Source organism: Rhipicephalus sanguineus, chromosome 9 (genome assembly GCF_013339695.2).
Source record: "Rhipicephalus sanguineus isolate Rsan-2018 chromosome 9, BIME_Rsan_1.4, whole genome shotgun sequence".
NCBI lineage: Eukaryota > Metazoa > Arthropoda > Arachnida > Ixodida > Ixodidae > Rhipicephalus > Rhipicephalus sanguineus.
Genome location: NC_051184.2, coordinates 26,941,152 through 26,960,775, shown reverse-complemented (window position 1 = coordinate 26,960,775; position 19,624 = coordinate 26,941,152). Strand labels below are relative to the sequence as shown.

The 19,624-nt window shown below is 41.5% G+C and overlaps 1 protein-coding gene across 1 annotated transcript in view; it reads right to left on the bottom strand.

Moving 5' to 3' along the window:
* Window positions 1-1,211: 1,211 nt before the first annotated feature.
* LOC119404827 (1-phosphatidylinositol 4,5-bisphosphate phosphodiesterase delta-4-like) overlaps window positions 1,212-19,624 on the bottom strand; it is a 60,872-nt gene continuing 42,459 nt past the window's right edge. The window contains 16 exon segments of the mRNA XM_049419029.1: window positions 1,212-1,513; window positions 1,515-1,660; window positions 3,253-3,388; window positions 6,492-6,655; window positions 7,439-7,624; window positions 9,282-9,375; window positions 10,877-10,948; window positions 11,959-12,041; window positions 12,723-12,808; window positions 12,928-13,048; window positions 14,332-14,417; window positions 15,203-15,320; window positions 15,802-15,889; window positions 15,961-16,030; window positions 17,803-17,918; window positions 18,375-18,504. Coding sequence (XP_049274986.1) covers window positions 1,421-1,513; window positions 1,515-1,660; window positions 3,253-3,388; window positions 6,492-6,655; window positions 7,439-7,624; window positions 9,282-9,375; window positions 10,877-10,948; window positions 11,959-12,041; window positions 12,723-12,808; window positions 12,928-13,048; window positions 14,332-14,417; window positions 15,203-15,320; window positions 15,802-15,889; window positions 15,961-16,030; window positions 17,803-17,918; window positions 18,375-18,504 — 1,789 coding nt within the window. The 3' untranslated portion in view covers window positions 1,212-1,420.

Genomic DNA, 19,624 nt, shown 5'->3' with positions numbered 1-19,624 from the left:
CTTTACATGATAATAAAGACAGAAAATGTACATGTTACCTGGCAGATAATGAAACGGCCAGGTGGAAAGAACAAAATAATGTACACCATTACACACAACTTTTTGGCACATACTGATACAGACATGTACAACTATACCATTTGAGGGACAAATGATTTACATCATTAACAACAGTAGTACACAAGCTGGTCATGCAATATATATGAACAAGTGCTGCGAGGTAAATATCATCCAATGCTTAAACAGGAGACCACAACTTGGCCGTCATTCCTTAGCTACTACCATGCAATTAGTTGCATTCACTTGCTGAGAAACACGCATTCAAATCTTTTTCGGACACTTCACTGCCTCAACTGGCATACTGCTAAGACATGTTGGTCACTGCTTGCACTCAAGACCACACTCTGGCTATTCTGCAACAAGACCTCAGATGTCCACTTTGTATGTGAAAATTGCATTGTTATGACAAATGCCGCGAGAGGCGCCAAAAAGTAATCTTAAGCGTAACAACACCGCTGACACACCTCCTGTAATTTAATTTCCTTCACCACTGACATGTTTAAAAGCATTTCAGAAAAACAGTGGACTACCAGTGCATGGTAGTGGAAAGTCCAGGCTGCTGAATCGGAGAAGGTATGACGCAATTAAGAGAATGCACGTACTGCTTACAAAAAAATGTAGCAAAATGAATCACCTTGCAAACATGTGCATGTATCACTTGTGGTGGTCTGTTAGCACAATGAGCATATAGGGCAGCGTAAGGGCACAATGAAGAGAATGAATTTGTAGGTAAAATTAAGGCACCGACGACGCGACATTACAAAATTCCATTAAAAAGAACCTTACAATGTCTTAAGCAACATCCCTGTTATGTACAAAGTTTGTCGGAAAGTTTTGCGGAGACTACATATGTTGAAATAACCATCGCATAGTGTGAGGATTCCCCACTCTCACCAGTATGAAACTTATGCGAATAGGCAAGACAACAGCTTTAAGTGTGCGCGTCATGGCTTCAAAACTTCAGATAAGATACTACCTTGGCTCTTGTTTCACTGCAACTTCTTTAGTGCACCAAGCTGAACCTTTGTGAGCTTTTCATGTGTGAAAAAAATATGTTGATGAAAAAGTTGATGAAGAAGATGACGTGCACATGCAAACCATGCTTTGTAGTGCAGAGAAACATCAGAACGGGCTATCCGGCAGTTGTCGGTTAGCACAAGAAAGCAACCCTATTACAGCATGCAAGACAGAAGCTTTGGCATATGCCCAAACGAGTTGTAAGAAGGCACATACTGCAATGGCAATGACATACTGCAATGCAATGCAAATGTCAATGACAAGAATGAGGCTTGTAATGCTCGCAATGTGCTCTGCGGAAGAAGGCATCCTTCACACTGGAAGTTCACGACGATGCACACAATCAGGGCTTGCGGAAGCTGACATGCACAAATAAGCTTGCCGGCACCAGGGAGATGAAGGCATTGTTGTATAGACGCACATGGCGATAACCCTCGCACCACTGCATCCAAGGGAATGGCAAATTTGGCCAGCTTCATGTTCTTGCCCGTGCGACTCTCGTCCTTGACAGTGAACGACAACATGGCTAACTCGGGGACGTGTACAGGCAGCTCGAATTCCTCGTCCCACGTTGGGTTGAAGCCTGCAAGGCATGCACGAGAGAAAAGGTTACGCGCAATTTTGCTCAACCAGCAGGACCACAGTCTCATTTCTTGAGCTCAAACTTGTGGTATTGAAGCAGAATCGCGAGTTGGGCTAGTTGGTGGATGTTCATCGTGGAAAGACTGACAACCGATTTTTCTCGACCCAGTCCTTTACGGCGCAACAGAAAGCTCACCCTTTGTAGTGTTTGTAGCTGAAGAGGTTGATCCCAAACCACGTGGTTATTTTATACGCAGTACTTTTTCTATCTGAAAAGCCTCAAAAGTGCGCATAGAGGCGTCCTCCAGCAATGCTGTGAAGCGATAGCGATGCCGATAGCCCTCCTTGGGTTACGCTCAAGGCTCTGCTTTCACAGAAGTGGGTGAAGTTGTGGTTACCCACCTTCATATTGACATTTTGAATCGTTGTTGAATATAAAAAGCAGGTAGAATAAGTTTTCCGAGCGCTCGTCGTCACGTGAGGTCCCTTTACCACCTCACGAGCCAGGTGCTCATGGCCTCTGCGGTTAACTCTGGCAACGCGTTGCCAGAGGTAATCGCGGAGGCCACAAGGTGCTCTTCAATCTTCTCAAACTCGTCAGCACGTGCCGCTAGGCCCTCAGCTAAAAACGTTCATGCTGCTGCTCATGAGCATCGGACCATAAGTCAAGCGAAGGCGGTGCCACTGTTCTGCCTCAGTACAAACAAAGGCATATCGGCACTGCAATTTAAGTTAGAAAAGATTATAATAAAAAGTGTGCTGCATTTCAACACTAATATAGAGACAATTAATAGCGTACACCAGTAAAAGGTCACGTGATGGCCAACGAGTGCATCTTCACATTTTTGCCGCGAGAGACGCCAAAAAGTAATTTTGAGTGAGGAAATAAAAATATAAATCCGCATTTAACAAGAAGAACAGGGTTCGTTTTGGACAATGCAGTAGGCAATCTTTCCATTAGTGGGGTTATCTCAATTCGTGTTGTGAGCAGTTGTACGTCCTTTTAAGCGCAACACAATTAGAAAATAGACAGTAGAACAGAAAGACACGGCGCTTGTGTCCTTCTCTTCTACTGTCCGTTTTCCATGTCTGTTGTACTGCCTTTTACTGTCCGTTTTGCTGTTAACGTAAAGCTCATGTTGCGCTGTAAGTTATTCCTTGATAAGGTAGTGGTGTTCAGAATTTCATAAAGCAAAACATATTGCAAGTATTACAGTGCTCTTGATTGCCCAAAGCAAGAGCTAAATCTTTGACCTCAAGTGAAATACCATTGAGTAAGAATTCGGCAGGCAAATTGGTTGACATCAAAGGGATACATATTAGCGCAAACTAGGAAGAAAAGACACGAGAAAGAAGTAGGAGGAAGCAAAGAGGTTGAGCGCTAAACAAATGCTTATGCGCATGTATCCCTTTGAGATGACATTCTCCGTTCTGTGAAGTGAAGTAAGCTTCATCGAGACACACTTTAACTGGTATTTTGACCCAACTTGTAATTCCCAACCTAACTAGCTCAGGGAGTTTAGCAAGCAGTAATCTTTTCTTATGGATCAGGTTTGGGAGAGCGGCATAAAGTATGAGAAGTGTATGGCTCACCATTATTCCTGACAAACCGTGTCTTGACCTTTTGATTGTCGAGCGGATGTCCAAACACTTTGACCACGACGTAAGGATCGACGATTTCCCCGTCAGTGGTCTCGAGGGGCTTGGGCAGCTGCTGGCCACTGATTATCTGTGACGTGAATGCAAATCACATGAATACACTAGAAAGACACTAAGGCGCTAAAATTTTAATCGGTATTGTGCAGTCATACATAAATTTTTTCCCTCCTTACAGTTTAAACTATGAAGCTGTGTCTTCGAATCATTAAGAACAGTTGATAAATGTGTTCTACATGTGCTTTTTTTTAGCATTTCAACTGTTTACTTTGGACTGCTTTGTGTCAAGTTTGCATCCGTGAATGATCATGTTGCCCCAGTAATGTATAAATCATGGGTCAAAGAACTGATGGGTCTGATGAAAGCTGTGAGGTTTTTAAGCGAAGACATTCTCAACGCATTTGCTGCTGCTCTGTAATATGCATCATACAAGCAGCTTCACTCTTCCTTCAAAACAATGCCCCAAAAATTTGAAGTGCGCAAATAGTTATGCTATGCAATCAAACAGATAATAAATGTTTGGGGAATAATCTTCCTATACCAAATTGAATATTGAACATCTTTCATTCTAAAAGACAGGGCGTGCAAACGCGACCACAAGAAGGAAGTTTAGACAGCACAAACGCCGACTATCAACTGAAGAGGTGCACAGCGGCGGAAAAGAAAGAAGCCACAAAAACTTATCTGCACATGCCCAGGTAATAGGCGAACCTATTAAACCGGCATGTGTTGGGGTCAACGTGAAAGATAACTGTTAAGGCATTTGATTTCTTATTTATGCAAGTTACTCAACGGTTGACTCACGCATGCACTACCACTATTATCGTTATGCCAAGCCTCAATCTTCATTCCTGTGCCGGTACAAAAGTGTGCATTCATTGAATTTTGGTGTGCACTTGCGCTCTCAACAATGTAAAGATAGATTAGAAGGTGAGCCTCCAGTTAGTGATTCATTAATCTCTGGTTAACACTGTGGCCTGTCAGTCCTACGTACAAGTGGCCTCAGCTAAAAGGAACCTTATATACCACACCTGTACGGCAATCAGTCAGTTTGTTGGTGTGTTTTACGAAACAAATGTCAGTTTGCTTCTTATCTATTACTCGCTAATTCTTGCTCTGCATAGCAGCACAATCTTACCTAGCTTATTTGTAGCAGTAAAAACAACATTAATACCGTATCTACTTCCTACTTTCTTTAGCCTGTGAGGTATGCAATGAATGTAAGGAATAGTTACAACACGTTTCTTCCTATCACTTTCTGCAATCATGCTCGGACTTGACATAATGGACATAATGGAAACGTTCAGCGACAGTGGCCACTGCAATGCGAGGATAACCTACTCCCGAAAGAAACGTAACCTGTGCGTTAAAGCTGGCATTCATTTTGTGCTCACACGACTTGGTGTGGGAAGACTTAAGGCGTGACATGGCTAGACCATTTTTTACACCCTTAGAATGCTTTGACGAGAAGTTCAGCAGCAATTTTGAAGATCTAGGTGGATACTGCCAGCATACGTGGTTCTTCTGAAATGTTGAAGCAATGTCTAGAAAATGCATTCCATTATTCTGAGGCAACTCCTTGGCAAAGTTCGGCCCTCCTCCATTTAATTCAAATTTTATGCTCATTGAGGTAACCACAGATTCAAAGTACTCACCACTACAAAAACTCAAGTAATCCTCCACATAACAAAAAAACCTTAATAATAGAATTGCATAAGGTGCCCTTCTAAACGTTTGTCAGTCTTAAATCACTAAGAATTGGAGCAACCTTTGAACCAATACCAATCCCTGATTTCTGCACATAAATGCCTTCCTTCCAACCTACCAGCGTTGACTTTAAATACATAGAAAGAACCTGGAGAAAAGCCTCCGTAGAAACACCACATTTATCAGTGAAAACTGTTTCCTGCAATTGCTTGTTAATACAGTCATTAAGATATTTTAACAACCCCTCATGCACATATTTTTGCTTCTAATTGAAGATTGTATGCATTTCACTTGTATTTAACTAGTAGCATGTAATTATTTGTAATCAAGCTTTTTACTTAGCAACATGTACAGATTAATTATTCCTCTCAGTAATCAATTAAACCAATGCAATTACATTCCTGATGAGGGAAGCTGTAACAGCCAACAGGCAAGGCAGCTTGGGACACTGCCAACATGTGCATCGAGTGATCTTAAGTGCTGCTGCTGATGTCTTTAGAAGAACATGAGGGAAGGTGACTGACAAAAGATTTTAAAAGCAATTGTTGGTGAATATATCATGCAAGAGGCCACATAGGGTGCGCTCAGAGAGAACAAGGCCAGCCTGTTCTGTTTACTGTACTTATGCAATACTAGTATGCGATAAAACTGAAAGGAAAGTAGCATGAAATCACTTATGGTAATTGCTCATAGTTAACTTTGTGAGGTGGTAATTGGTTGCTGCAGTCAATTGCATTTCTTAATGTGGTAACCGTATTTGGCAAAATTTACGGTAACATATGGCAGTCGTGTGCATGCAGAGCTTTCCTGTGGCATGTACCACTGTAGCACGTGGTATACTTTACCCTAATTGAATATGTTGATAACAAATGCCTATTTAGATGGTTGAAGTTCATATAGTTTCAAGAGAAAAGCCCATCTTATTAGGCCTCAGTGGTATATCAATTAGTTGCCTCATGATGATGTGCAACTAGCAAAATGAAAACTAAAATTTTTTCTTGTTGTCCTAAATGCCCATGTGATGAGAATGAAAGGGGGATTTTTAGGGCTAGTGTTTTTCTTTGTTAGACACAACATTAATGGGAAGTAACAGACAATCAAGCCAAGGAAGGTATAGGGGATGTTATTTCTAGCAGTTGTGATATAAATGACAAGAAGTTAAAGTGGACGAAGAGACTACTTGCTGCCAGCAGGGACCGAACCAGCAACCTTCAAATTGCAGGTTCACTCCCTGCCGGTGGCAAATTATCTTTCCGTGCACTTTTTTTTCCACTAACACATGCACGTGCATGTGTTAGTGCGAAAAAAAAGCGTAGTTATATGTCATCTTGGCCTAAATAATGAAGCAATAATCAAAAACATTTCGGCAATGTGAATAAAAGCAAAATTGCTTTTTCAAGAGTGTGTCCTTTGCCGTCAAATTGAATCGCACTATTTTTGAAGGAAAGAGAATGGGCTCTTTTTCTTACCCTCAAAACGAGCTTCTTCTTGAGAGACGGATCAGGAGAATCCATCCTGAAATTTCCTTTTCGGAGGAACTCTGGCATGAGCACGTAACCGCAGCGACCATTCAGGGAGAACTTTGCCTCGTTAAAGAACATCTTCTGGTCCCAGCTCTGATAGTTCAATGCCACTGAGGAAGAGAATACGTCAAAAACAAAATGAAGGCAACAAAAGGCACTGTTCTGAGCTTCCTAACATGCTTTGTGTAAAGGCGATAGTGGGTTGACTCTAAGATCCCGTGTTTGCATCAACGAATGCACCAAGCTTATTTTGTTGCAAAAGACTGTGTAAATGCTATGCTCGCTACTGAATCACAGGAGGATTCCCGGACAAAATATCAAAGTCTAATTGCGTTGCAAGCATCATTTTTGCCCAAAACAAGCAACGTATGGAACGGTCTGCCGGCATCTATAGTTAGCCTATGTAACCATGCTCCATTTAAAACTGCTTTAGTTAACGACATTTAATCATGATTCATTAATCACAACAGGTTTCATGTGACTTCTTTGTTTTTGTAAAATTTCGATATTTGCAAATTATATGTATGTATATATATGTATCGATATACCATCCCTTGGCTTGTGCATTCAAAAATGTTGTTCTATGGTGAACTAACATTATTTTTTCAATGTTTACAACATACTTTTCGTACTTCACTGAATTTAATTCTTTTCCGGTATAATCTTACTTGGACTCTTTTTATACTGCCTCTCCCCTCTATAATATATATTTATGCTGAGGGTACTTTAAATAAATAAATAAATAAATAAAATGTCAATGGCCTTCACGTGACCTCGCAGTAAGGCTTGTTGCGATATCCAACATAGTGTAAATTAGAACGGATCACCAATGCCTTTTTGTACTGATGCGGACAGTTACTCTAGTGAAAGAAAGCTGAAGTTGAGAAACGCACCAATCTGGCAGCCGACATTCCAGAATTTGATGGGGTCGTAGTTGCTCGAGTCCGTCCTGGTTCCCTTGGGGTATATCCTGGAGAGATGCTTGCTGTTGTGGCGAACAAAACACTGAGCACCCTCGGGAGTCGATGAGATCTTGCTGGCCTTGACTTCACTGAAGGAGGCCATTTCATTGAAGTGCCCTGATCAAGTAAAGTATACAAATTGATAAATTTGTAAAACAAGGTGCTTCTGAACTAAGACAATGAGAGAGAAAGAAAACATGAATGTGAAAAACACTGGAAAGGCTTGCCTGAGGTAAACTGAACAGGTATGGAGACCAACACGCTTGCTTAGAATGCTAAAGCGGTGCGTTCCAGATTGCACTGGCGAGGTCTGCCGACTATGTACGGTTTGAGGTAGCCCACATTTAATCATGTATCATTAGTGGCAGTGAATGCATAAATTTGGGCTATCTCAAAGCACGCTTTCTCCGTATGTGCCATTTATGCAGTCCGGAATGCGTCGCTCCAGCACTCTAGACAAGCATAATGAGCTGTGTACTCTGCACTTCTTAAATAATCCTGCACTTCTTAGGTATAGTCCACTAATGTTCAAATGCCCTGCCGTTGCAAGAAGAGCTCGGACGATGGTTGACTGTCAGGTTGGGCATATAGCAGCAGCCACCGTAGATCATCCGTGTACCGTGAGCAGTGTGCTATAGTTCATGCTTTATATATTCATGGCCTATTGACACTGTTAATGGAGATGTTCTAGCGATAAAGGTTAAAAAACAAAAATTCCACTCCTTTCGTTACCAAAAAGGTTCGTATCTGGCTTTTTGCAAATATCTGTCATTTAATTTTCAAAGCTTGTTCATGACCGACGAAAGTTTAGTCAATAAAACAAGGTATCTGTGATTTCATTGTGATAAAAAAAATCCTTCGGCAGTACAATCTAAATGAATAAATCCACAAGAGGAGAAACTTTAGCATGAAAGCAACATGTGCATGTATGCCATGTGTTTATATGCCTTTCCACAAACCATATTTGCATGATTCTAACGCACATTTTTTTTGCTAATTGTAGCCCTCAAATTTGTGTGTGCATTACATACAATTGGGCTCAAAAGTGAAATCTCCACCAATTTATTTTTTTTCAGCTTTCCTAATGTACAATTACCTGCACGTTACAATAGGGGGTGCGCTAGAATCGTGCAAATGTGCGAATATGGCCTATTCAAGCACCCCCATTTTCCCTCCATTTGTCAAGCTGCACCGTCAGATGCATATGTATATACTGTGCTCACAACAAGAAATTTATTATTTCTGCATCATGAGAAAGAGGATCGTGTAGTACTCAGACTTGTGGGTCAGTAATTTTGCATATCATACTGTAAAAAACTCACAGGGTCCCTTCATGCATTCACTAAAGATGACTCGAAGGCGAAAGCAATCTTCCTTTTCTTCTCAGTCGATATACTGATCCTGCACCCGCCAGCCTTCGAAACCTTTCTGCATGTAACGTGGTTTTGCACTGCCTCCAAGATCGGAGGCACCTCATCTTGTTTTGCATTGCCTCCGTGATCGCACCACATTTCACCAAGCTACGATGTCATGTGATGACGTCGTCATGTGACGTTAAGTCGCATGATGTCCCTATGCCGTCACAAATTTTGGCAATTTGTGACTTCATCGTGACATCATATGGTGACGTCATCACGTGATGATTTTTTGCATCACTCATCCCTGACGCCGCGGGTCGCCGACGCTGACGGTCAAATTTTGTGTTTGACGAGGCATTTAAGGCTTTCGCCTTAATAATGGTAAAGTGAGCATAATGGATAACATTTATACTCACACTTTTCGGCCTCTTCGAATGACTTGAAATGTGTTGCCTTGCAGTAGTTGACGCAGTCCGAAAGCTCCTTGGCTAGGACAGCTCCATGCGAGGTCTAAGCATTAAAGCAATGCAACAAAGAAAATGGTCTCAATGTATCTACTCTGTTGCTAAAAAGGCTACGCGACGTATTTATGTGTTTGCTTGTGCTGCCGTGGGTTCATTTGTATTCTTTTCTCTGTCTTAATCACTTCGCCTATTTTCTTCCCCCTTTTTTTCAAATGATTCCACAATAACCTTGTTTATTTATTCTGACAGTGGATGTTTACTGTTTTTACTATTTTAGTTCACGCATTATGTATACCGTGTGTTTGTGTTTGAGCGCTGTGAAGCTGCCCAGTGTATGAGGTGGCCAGGTTCCCCTCAAGCTGCTCAACGCAGCTTTTTTGCCTGGTCATCCTCGCAACCTTGTTGTGAATAAACTCAATTCAATTCAACAGGCGAAAGAAATAACAGACAGACCGAAATGGGATTTGTATAGCGTGTCCAACAAAGCAAGTGTGAATAATATCTACATGATAATCTATGTTAGATTTGCTAGCTTGTTTCGGCCTTATTTCGTAGAGCATTTTGACGAGTTTCTTAACTGGACTCAAATGAAAGAACAGTGCAAGCGTGCAGCGTACCATACAGAAAGCATCAGAAACATCAGAAGAGTGGCCAAAAGTACACGAAGCAGTTCATTTAAAAGATTTACAAACAAAGCCTTCAAATTTTTTGTATTCTTTCCAGTTTTTTACAAGAGGCACTTTTAAAAAGGGTCATGAACCACTTTGCCAAAAAATGATCGAATGAGATCAGTATTGGGGTTTATTGCCTCACAAATCGATTGCTGCAAAAATGTCTTTAATCCGTCAATAACGAGCAAAGTTACAGGTGTTTGTTGCGCACTTTCAAGTGCTTTCTCTCTTCTCTTTCCGACGAGCACACTGGGAGCTACAGAGGGAGGGATGGCACGGGGGAAGGAAGTTATGTCGGCGTTTGTCTCGACTCTCAGCGCACGATGAAATGCGACTGCTCTCCCTCGTTTTGAATCCTGCGTGTGAGTATGGCTTCCTGGGAAATTCAGCACAATATGGAGTGTAGCACTGGCACAGAGTTTCACCCCGTGGCAAAAAGCGCATCTGATCCAAACATTGCTCTTGATTTATGCCGGTTATTGACCAATGGCATGCTGCTCGCTGTTCGACATCAAAAGGAGTGCGCCGGCAGCTCCGAAGTGTGCGAGGACGGGCCTCTGTATGAAAAGTGGGCGCCTGAGAAAACGGCAACTTCGTGTTCCACTTGTAAGCTCTCCTTGCCAAGCACGACTGCAACGTTTGGCAGGATGTGTTTTCTCACCAAACCTGATGGGTGGTTCATGACCCTTTTAAGATATGTGGATTTGTGTGCACTTAACGCTAAGCGATAAATTAAGTTCGTAGACAGATAATTACGCAGCAAACACAGTTATTTCTGCTAGTGACGATCAATACGTGTAACGAAGTGAGTCAACCAATGCCTCACGAAGACATAAGATTCATGCAGCTGCTAAATAGAGATTGTTCATTATTTACTTTGGCTGCAGTGCCTTCATCGTCGCTATACTCATCCTCATCCAAGGAGAGGTCTTTGTTTAGCTTCTTGCCCTGAAATACACAAGGAACATGAGACACGACATCAAGCAACACTGTCACAGCAATCTTGGAAAATGGACAAACATGGGAACGATAACAAGTGTTGCAATAGAACGGGCACTATGGACTTCACAATACAGCGGAACATTGCCAAAAAGCACAGTACAGTCATGAATGTGGGTATGGCATAAACTATAACAAACAGTATTTGTAAGAGGTGTCAGGCATGTAGTGGCAGTAATAGCTTTACTTTCTAACTTTTTCTATGTGAATACATGTTTACCTTTATTGTGCATAGCAATGGCCAGTATCAAAGCATGCAATAAGTAATGAAGTGCAGTTTCATTAAGTGCATAAGTGCTTGTATTTGACATCCTTGATGCGTCAATGGCGTTAGACCTCCAGAAAAAAATAGTTGAATATCACATGGTCTTGCATTAACAGGTCTGCTTGCATTAGAGGTGTTTTGCACACATTAGCCACAACCAATAGTGCAGATGCTCAACATAGCACCACAGTACAGACGATATATGTCTGCCCATTTAAGAAAGTGGTGTAGATTAAAACACTGATTAAAAGTCATTAATATATTGATTAAGGGAGTCCAAAAAATAACAGCTATGTAAGTGACAAGTGGTGAAATTATCGTGTCCCAAATTAGTCATGCATTTTCATATATAAACATGTCAGTCAGTGTTTTCTAAACCGACTATCTCCAGTTGTTCATCAAAATGATATGTTACCCTATAGTTATGGCTCCACCGCTAACGTCTTCATTGCGCGATCGCATAGCGGCACCTCGCTAAGGCACGTGGAAGTCGGTTGATGCTAAGGATCGACGCACAAGCTCCGAGTCTGCGCTAGTGCTAAACTACAAGCTCAGATGGAATAATTATGCTATTACCTGATTAAATTTGCATGTTTATGAATTTACACTTCTCTAAAATGCCTCCATTCCCACATATCTGAAGCAAAACAGCTGTGCACTCTTATGAAGTGGTATACTTGCATGAGCATGTTACCTTAATGAGAACTTTATTCAGCAGCGCTGAGGGTGGTGGCATTGCCGTTTCTTTGTCACCGATTGGCTTCTTGTACAATAAAGCTGAAACAACAAAAATGAAAGAGCTTTAACTTACATTTTCATCCAAACTCTTACAGAATGAAATCTGCGTATTCTGCAGAAGAACCACATGCCATGCAACAGGCAGCAATAGCTATGCCTGCATGAGCTCCAAGCCATCGAGGTCTGACTATGGATTACTTGGTAAGCCTCAACGTATTTTTTTATCATAAACCGACCTTCCCACAAGTAATTACAACGAAGACTTTTTGTAACAACAGTTTAATGACTGTCAGATAACTGATTTTTAATGTGCTAAAGTTGCAAAAAATGAAGATGAGTTGCAACGTTAGAAAATAGAAGGGCTATGCGACTTTTGACCATCTGAAATTTTATTCAGTTTGACTTTATTATCATTTACCAAATATGTTTCTTAATGGACATCTAAATCGAAGTACTATATGATGATTACCCATTCTATCTGGAATGAAAAGCAGCCTCCTTCACGTGGAAACGACTCCGTGAACTTTTACTTTGGCTTTTAACGTAGAACTGAAATTTACTGCTTTCATTACTGTAATTCATCCTAGCACATAGAGAGAGAGCCATTGTACCTTATCACGAAGCACAATACACGCAATGGTACAGTACAGTATAAGCAGTGTGCACTAGTCACACTGAAATTTTTAGATCTAAACTGATAGAATGTACGAAAGTACATACGGCCCAGTATTTCGACTAGATGCTTGGCCATCGCTTTCAGCTGCTCAAGAGTACAGTGGTTCTCGAGGGACAAGATCACGGGGTACCTGCGTGGAGGGTAGACTGGCAATTGACAAGCTTGTCCGATAAGATTAGCCGGTCACTGCATTTCAGCGAATTTCCATTCCTGAATAGGAACACTTCCGGATGTAACAATTGAACTTACTGCGACTCTCTGAAGGCGTAAAGCTTGACCGATTCGAGGACATCCCGGAAGAGTATCTTGGTGGTGAGAGTGTAGCCATGGTAAACGATGGGCTCGTTATCTGGTCCATCCCAGACATCAACTAGAAACGCGCAATAAGAGCTCTTTTGAACAAAGGAGACGTCTCATGATAACAATATATGACGGTGAATTCGGAAATGGCTTTCAGCTTGAGTAACTGTTGGTGCATCAGAAGCAGTGTTTTTGGCTGATCGGTTGACTTTATTAAACTTACAGCTGATAAAGTCTGCTCCTAATATGACAAGCTGACGTCGGCAATCATGGCCCCCCCAGCTGTGCAGGTGCCTGAGCCCGATATTCATCGTCATTTGCTGAATTAAAGGGGTATGGTAGGGTAGATCGACCAAAAAAGCGTTTTTTTTTATTTCATTACTAAAAAATAATCCACACTCTGAGGAGTAAAACCGTGCCATGGCAAGCGCGTAGGAGCACTCGAAGCCATGTAGAAATAGCGCCAAAAACCGCGCCTCCTGACATATGCAAGGGCTTGTTTACATGTTGTTTTCTATCATCATTTCTGCATGTATGTATTTTTTAATAATGAATATGGCCATATCAGTTAAATATCTTCATTTTCTGCCAGTTTCATAAGTTTTGATTGCATATTTACCCAGCCGTAATGCTTTTGCAGTGTAGTCATTGATTTATGTCGTGAGCACTGTCCGTGCGTGTTTTGAAACATAAAGGCGCGTTTTTCTCACAATCAGTTTTTTTTTTCAATTTTCAAAGCTTGACGTACCTTTTTTGGAAAGCTATCTGACCGATTGCGCTGAAATTTTCTCATATTATACTTAAATCCCTTCCAAACAGTCTGAACCTAAAACTTTGAAAAATTGTGCGAGTTATAATTAAGAAAAAAAATTATTAATTGGGAAAGTCTCTCTTACAGCACATGACATGTGAGGACAATATTTTTTTCTTGCGAGTTAAATGCACCAACCCGTTTTTAGAGCTAGGGGTTAATGCCACTTACTATGTGGAATTAGCATGCCAGATTTCACGGTCATGCTGTTTTTTGTTTCTGAGAAAAGGTACATTTACTTTTATACCCCAGTATAAAATAACAAAATTAATTACCCAGTTAAAAGCGCCATATTTTATGCCCCAGTACAAAATTCGGTATTTAATTAAAAAATAGTAACAAAAGTTACAAAGTCAAAATCACACAAGGTGAAGGCCAATAAAATTCTTATTGAGCACGCAAAATTTCAGAATAAAATACAGAAAAGTTCCTGAGATATAAAGCTGAAACCAAACATCAGAGGGCGCGACATCTGCGGAGGCAGCTAAGTGTCAAGGAAGGGATTCTTTGAGCTCAAGAAACTCGGAATGGATGTAACTCACGCTCCAGGCAGCGGCATCCTTTCTTCAATGCCCTGATGTAGCCCTCGACGCTACTGCTGCCAACAAGCTGTCCCTGGACTAGGTACCTGTGCATTACAGAATGGAAAAGGGTGAAGTGTAAACTGTTATTGTCACAATGTACAGAGTTAGGAAGGTAAATAGATTGCCCAGTTTCTGCAATAATTGTGAGCAGGACAAGCATGTGAGAAATTGTGGAACATGACATCTCAAAGCAGTCAAGGATTGAAATGATTGCCACTGAAGGTAAAGATAGTACCAATGTGGTATTGAAAAACGGTTCAACACATATTTTTTCCTTGCAGCAAGCAGTTCTTGGGTCTGTATCATCTCTGATTATGACTATGCGTTAGCAAGCATGTTTTCATTCACATAACAAATTAATGCGGAGAAGTTGGTGGCACGCTTGTTGCCAAAACATTCAAAACATTTTCAACCACAACCCCAAAGCAATCTGAGCAGTTCATGGCAGAGAAATTACTCACCGTGTGTTCCCACTTGCATACTATTGGTGCTCTACGATTATGAAATTGAGTGTAAAAATGCATGATGCTGTTGATGTGTTAGTGAAGAAATGTGATACGAAACATTGCACACAAGTTAAGGCAATATGTATGTTACCACGGTGTATAGTAGTTTCAAATGTGCCCACTGACTGCTTTGAAAGGCAGCAGGTGCATTTCTGAGACCTCAAAACTCTTCAAACAGAAACAGACCATTTTTAAGTAAAATTAAGTATATGCACCAAAGAATGGGAAAGGAATGCCCACCTCAAGTGGTGCATGTTCTATGAGCAATCCAGCAAAATAGTGTGACACAGAAAAATCTTGCAGCACAGAGAAGAACTCCTCACGTGTTGTGGGATGACGCTATGTAGTAGTGATTCAGTGGCTGGTTCATGTCCTGGCAGACTTGCCGGTGCTTGGCGTCAAATATGTCGTGCTCCTCTGAAAGGAGCATCTCACGAAAACCTGCGCACCGCAGAAAAAGAGTGCCTTTTACTATCATTTTTGTTTGAGGTACATTTTTGTTTGTACTCCTGCCTCAAAGCGACCAAAGATTTCATTCTAAGCTTAATACAGTTGTGTCTGGCACATCTGAAGTTGTATTACAACTTATGTACAATGCACGACATTGTTTGATCCTGATGTGACCACTTGCTTTTATGCCGCGTGTTCATATGCTGAAAAATACGTGCATTGGCTGCTTAGCAGGTATTGCATTGTGTTGCGGAGGTTAAGATTGCAGGCTTGATGCCAGCGATGGTGGCCACATTGTGATGTAGATGAAATGAAAAAAAAGATGCATGTGTATGCTATTATACCCAGCTGGTCAAAATGATTCTGGAGCGCCCCGCTCTGGTGTTCTTCATAATCGCATAAGATTTTTTGTACTGAAGAGCTCAGAATTTTTATGCTGAAAGGGATGAGCGATATGACAAATGCTGTATACCTGCAATTCCAAGGAAGCCTTGTGGCTTGTGCTTGTCTGCTTCATACTTCTCAATGATCCTCTTGCAATCGGCAAGGGACACATTCATCTAACCAGAGAATAAATATGAATTTAGTTGCACACTATGTACATACTAACGATAGTGAAATCCCACCACACCTTCTGTTCCTGAGTAAGGAACTTTAACAGCTGTTCAGGACCCATCACGTTCATGCTGTGGCCAGCAAACCTGGATAGGAGTGGGAGATTAGCCATTTTCTAGACCACAGAAACGGGCATTTCACGGATGTTAAAAGTAGGCTGTCAAACTGAACCTGATCCGGAAACAGTACCTGTACCGCAATTTCAGCCACAGCTGAACCCGAACCATTATTCTTTGAATGTGTCTGAACCTGAACCGAACCTGAACCAAAATAAACAGGTGTGTTACTGGTTTGGCAAGAAACGGGTCAAGCATGCAGGCCAACATAGGTGCTTGATCAAAAAATAAAATTTCAAGGTCCGTGATTTTTCAAAATAAGTATACAGTCCGCACACGCCCTTCAAAGAGATATGACTGGGGAGCTGAGCAGCATCGGACAATGGAGACAAACGATATGCATTAGCTGGTAAGCACAGCCACTTACGCAGGGACTCTTGTACTCATAAACTCAGTTGTCTAGGTTACACTATGCAGCCAACATTGTTTCAATTGCGTAGTGTATAAACACTCTGATGAGCCTTGCAATTGATGAAACTTGTAATTTGACTGCTAGGTATGTAAGTAAGCTCATTCTTTCGTAGTTTTTTTTTTGTGGAGAGCGTCCTTAACGTATGCATGTGAAGTCAGATATGCTGCCCTTAAGGTAACTATGTGTGGCAATAAGAATTTCTGTTCATAACTCTCTCTCTCCTATTCACATGAAAAATTACCCACGATAGTGCAGCCAACTTGTAAACTGCATGTCAGAGCGAAAATCACCTGCTCTCATTCTAACTAGGGTTCCTTGGCTTCATTGCAATGGCCTACTCTTTTAAAGAAAGCTATCAATAAAACACTGCAACAGTGGCAAAGAGAAAAATGGATTCAAGTAGCATGCACGACATGCTTCAGCCGAGTGTTTTCGAGTAGCACAGGACTGAGCCACTGCATTTCACATTGTTGAACGTATGCTTTACGTTTCGCTCTCAAGGCCAGTAATAGTGAGTGCTCTCAAACATCTTGTTATAGATTTGCGATGTTATTGACTGAACTGCAATGGAGAATTCGTGAAAAAAAATTAAACCTTATGACATGATTTAGTTAGTACTGTGGAATTTTAGGTTCTAAAATTTGTGCACCTCGATGTCTGTAAGTTATTTTCTTTGGTATTCCCGAGCTAAGCTTTTGTGGCGATAAGAACAAAAATGGGGAGGTCCAGGAGGAGAAATCATGGTTAAACATGTAGAGGTGTGGCACCTGGTATCGCACACAAACTAACGATGCAACTACCTAACATGGTCCTCTTTATGTCTATACCTGACATAGATGTATAAAGCTAAAGTGCCCTAACTACTGATTTTCATGCAGAACAATCAGTTGCTCTCCCCCACATTCCAGGCAATTGGTCTCTCCCTCCATATGTTAAAGGTTTCACGGGTGCGCAGGCTGATACGGCACCATGCAACACTGTGCTGCCTAGAAAAAGATTACAGTTCATCTTGTAAGACAATATTAGCAAACTGTTGTAGGAATTGCAGAATGTTGAAGAAAAGTTGTAGAACTGGATTCAAATTCACGCTCACTGCATGTACATAAACGGAACTAGTATTTTTGTCCAGTTTGACAACCTGATTAAAACAGACCCTTTGTAACTTGCTGAATTTTCATTTTCATCATGCCATTTCGTAAGTTTCTTTGCCACCTGCTGCACTGCAAGTTGCAATACTGTGTGTTTTGTTTAAAAATTTACTTTCTGACTGCATCACTTTAAAGTTTTATACCGCTATCAGAAATGTGTAAAAAAATGACGTAAGCCTCACGTTTTAAAGATGGCATCTACGTCGGGCCGTGACAAAAGGCTGTGGTAAAAGGCTACAAACTCGTCTCGGTCCAGCACGTCTTCTCCGTTTACTTTGTGCTTCTTGAAATTGGCAGCCTGCGTTCAGGAGTTGCATGTCGGGTAAATCTTGCAAAAGCTGGAATTGGTACAAGTGATGCAAACGCAATGCTATAACGAATCTTACAGGTTATCATGAGCCTGCGCAACGGTTTCGTAAATTTACAATAGAGAAGTTTTTTCATGAAATGCATATCCACTAAGAAGTTAACGTGAATCGTTGCATTAGAAGAGTCACAATGTGAAGTGTGCAGCATGTATTGCAAGCTTTTCGAGGAACTTAACAGCATGGATCGAGGTGTTAACATACTTTAGCCTAAACGCAACGATATACCTCAACATCCACTGCATTCATTTGAAATGTTTAGATGAAACATTCATTCATATCAGATTCTTACAGTTGGTGATGGATAGCGATGGTCACAAGTGACATACCACAGCACTACTCGAGGAGTCTGGGCGCTAGGAAAAGACGATGCAAACATAACTGCTCACATGGAAGAGAGCTTGGCAGTGACGTTTGTCCATGGTGATGTTGAGTTGCTTGAGAAGACCCTGACATTCTTGGAAGTTCAGAGAGCCACTCTTGTTGACATCCGCTTTCTGAAACTGGTCCCGCAGCCACCTGGCAATGAGAACAATGCAGCTGAACGATGAATGTACTTAAAGCAATCAAAAAAGCACAAAAATGCGGAAAACATTAGCAGCCGCATATGTGGTAGCATATTTCTTATTCAGTACCCCCAAATGCCGGCGTTTGAAATTTAAATTATGCTGCACTCTTTAAGATGAGTTCCATGGACAACTGATTGCTGCACAACAGAGGAGACACATAAAAAAAGGAATGTCTTGTCACCCCCCCCCCTCCTATCTATCAAAGGCGCGCGCACTTTGGCTATGCTATGGCGCACTTGTATCTAATCCACACCTCCTCTTCTTCTACCAGCCTGTGCTCGCCCTCTCCCTCCACAATTGCACCTCCCTCCCCAGGTGAAAATGTGTAACTGGGAATCGAACTGGTTTCAACTGGTTCCACTTCAACTGGTTTAAGGAACACATTTCCAGTTGGTAACTGGGACCAGTTGGGAATGCATTCCCAGTTGGCGACTGGGACCAGTTGGGAATACATTCCCAGTTGGCGACTGGTACCAATTGGGAATGCATTCCCAGTTGGAAATGCTTTCCCAGTTGTGAACAGGTCCCATTCCCCGTTGGTGCCCAAATGGGCATGCTTGTACTCCAGCTAGCTCAAACAATTTTCAACGTGCAAATAATGTTCATTCTGAGCACATCAAACACTTCAGTGGAACACTTGACACTCCATGTTAAGTGTAGAAGATGATCATGATTTATTGCTATTACACAAAAAATTACACAGCTCTAGGCATTCCCTGCTGTGGCTGGTTTGGACCAGCACTGTGGTTGCACATTCAGTGCAAAGATTTCCTCCGCTCGGCTTTCATGCAGTGCTGTATTTTCTCAACCAATATACTGGTGAAGTTTCGGGCTGCGCAGCTGATGAATCTGTGCCATTCACCCGTGACCAATGAAACAGCGTTGCTGCAAAATAAGAGGTAACATGTTTCATGCATGTCTCAGAACAGTCATATCAATTTATAGATATACACAGCAGACCTACCTTCTAACAATTCACACGACAAACAGTGTCTACAGAGATCATGCGCTGCATCTATTCCGAATTTTTAGAAGTCGAGTTTATATATCATCAGCAAAAAATAATAAAA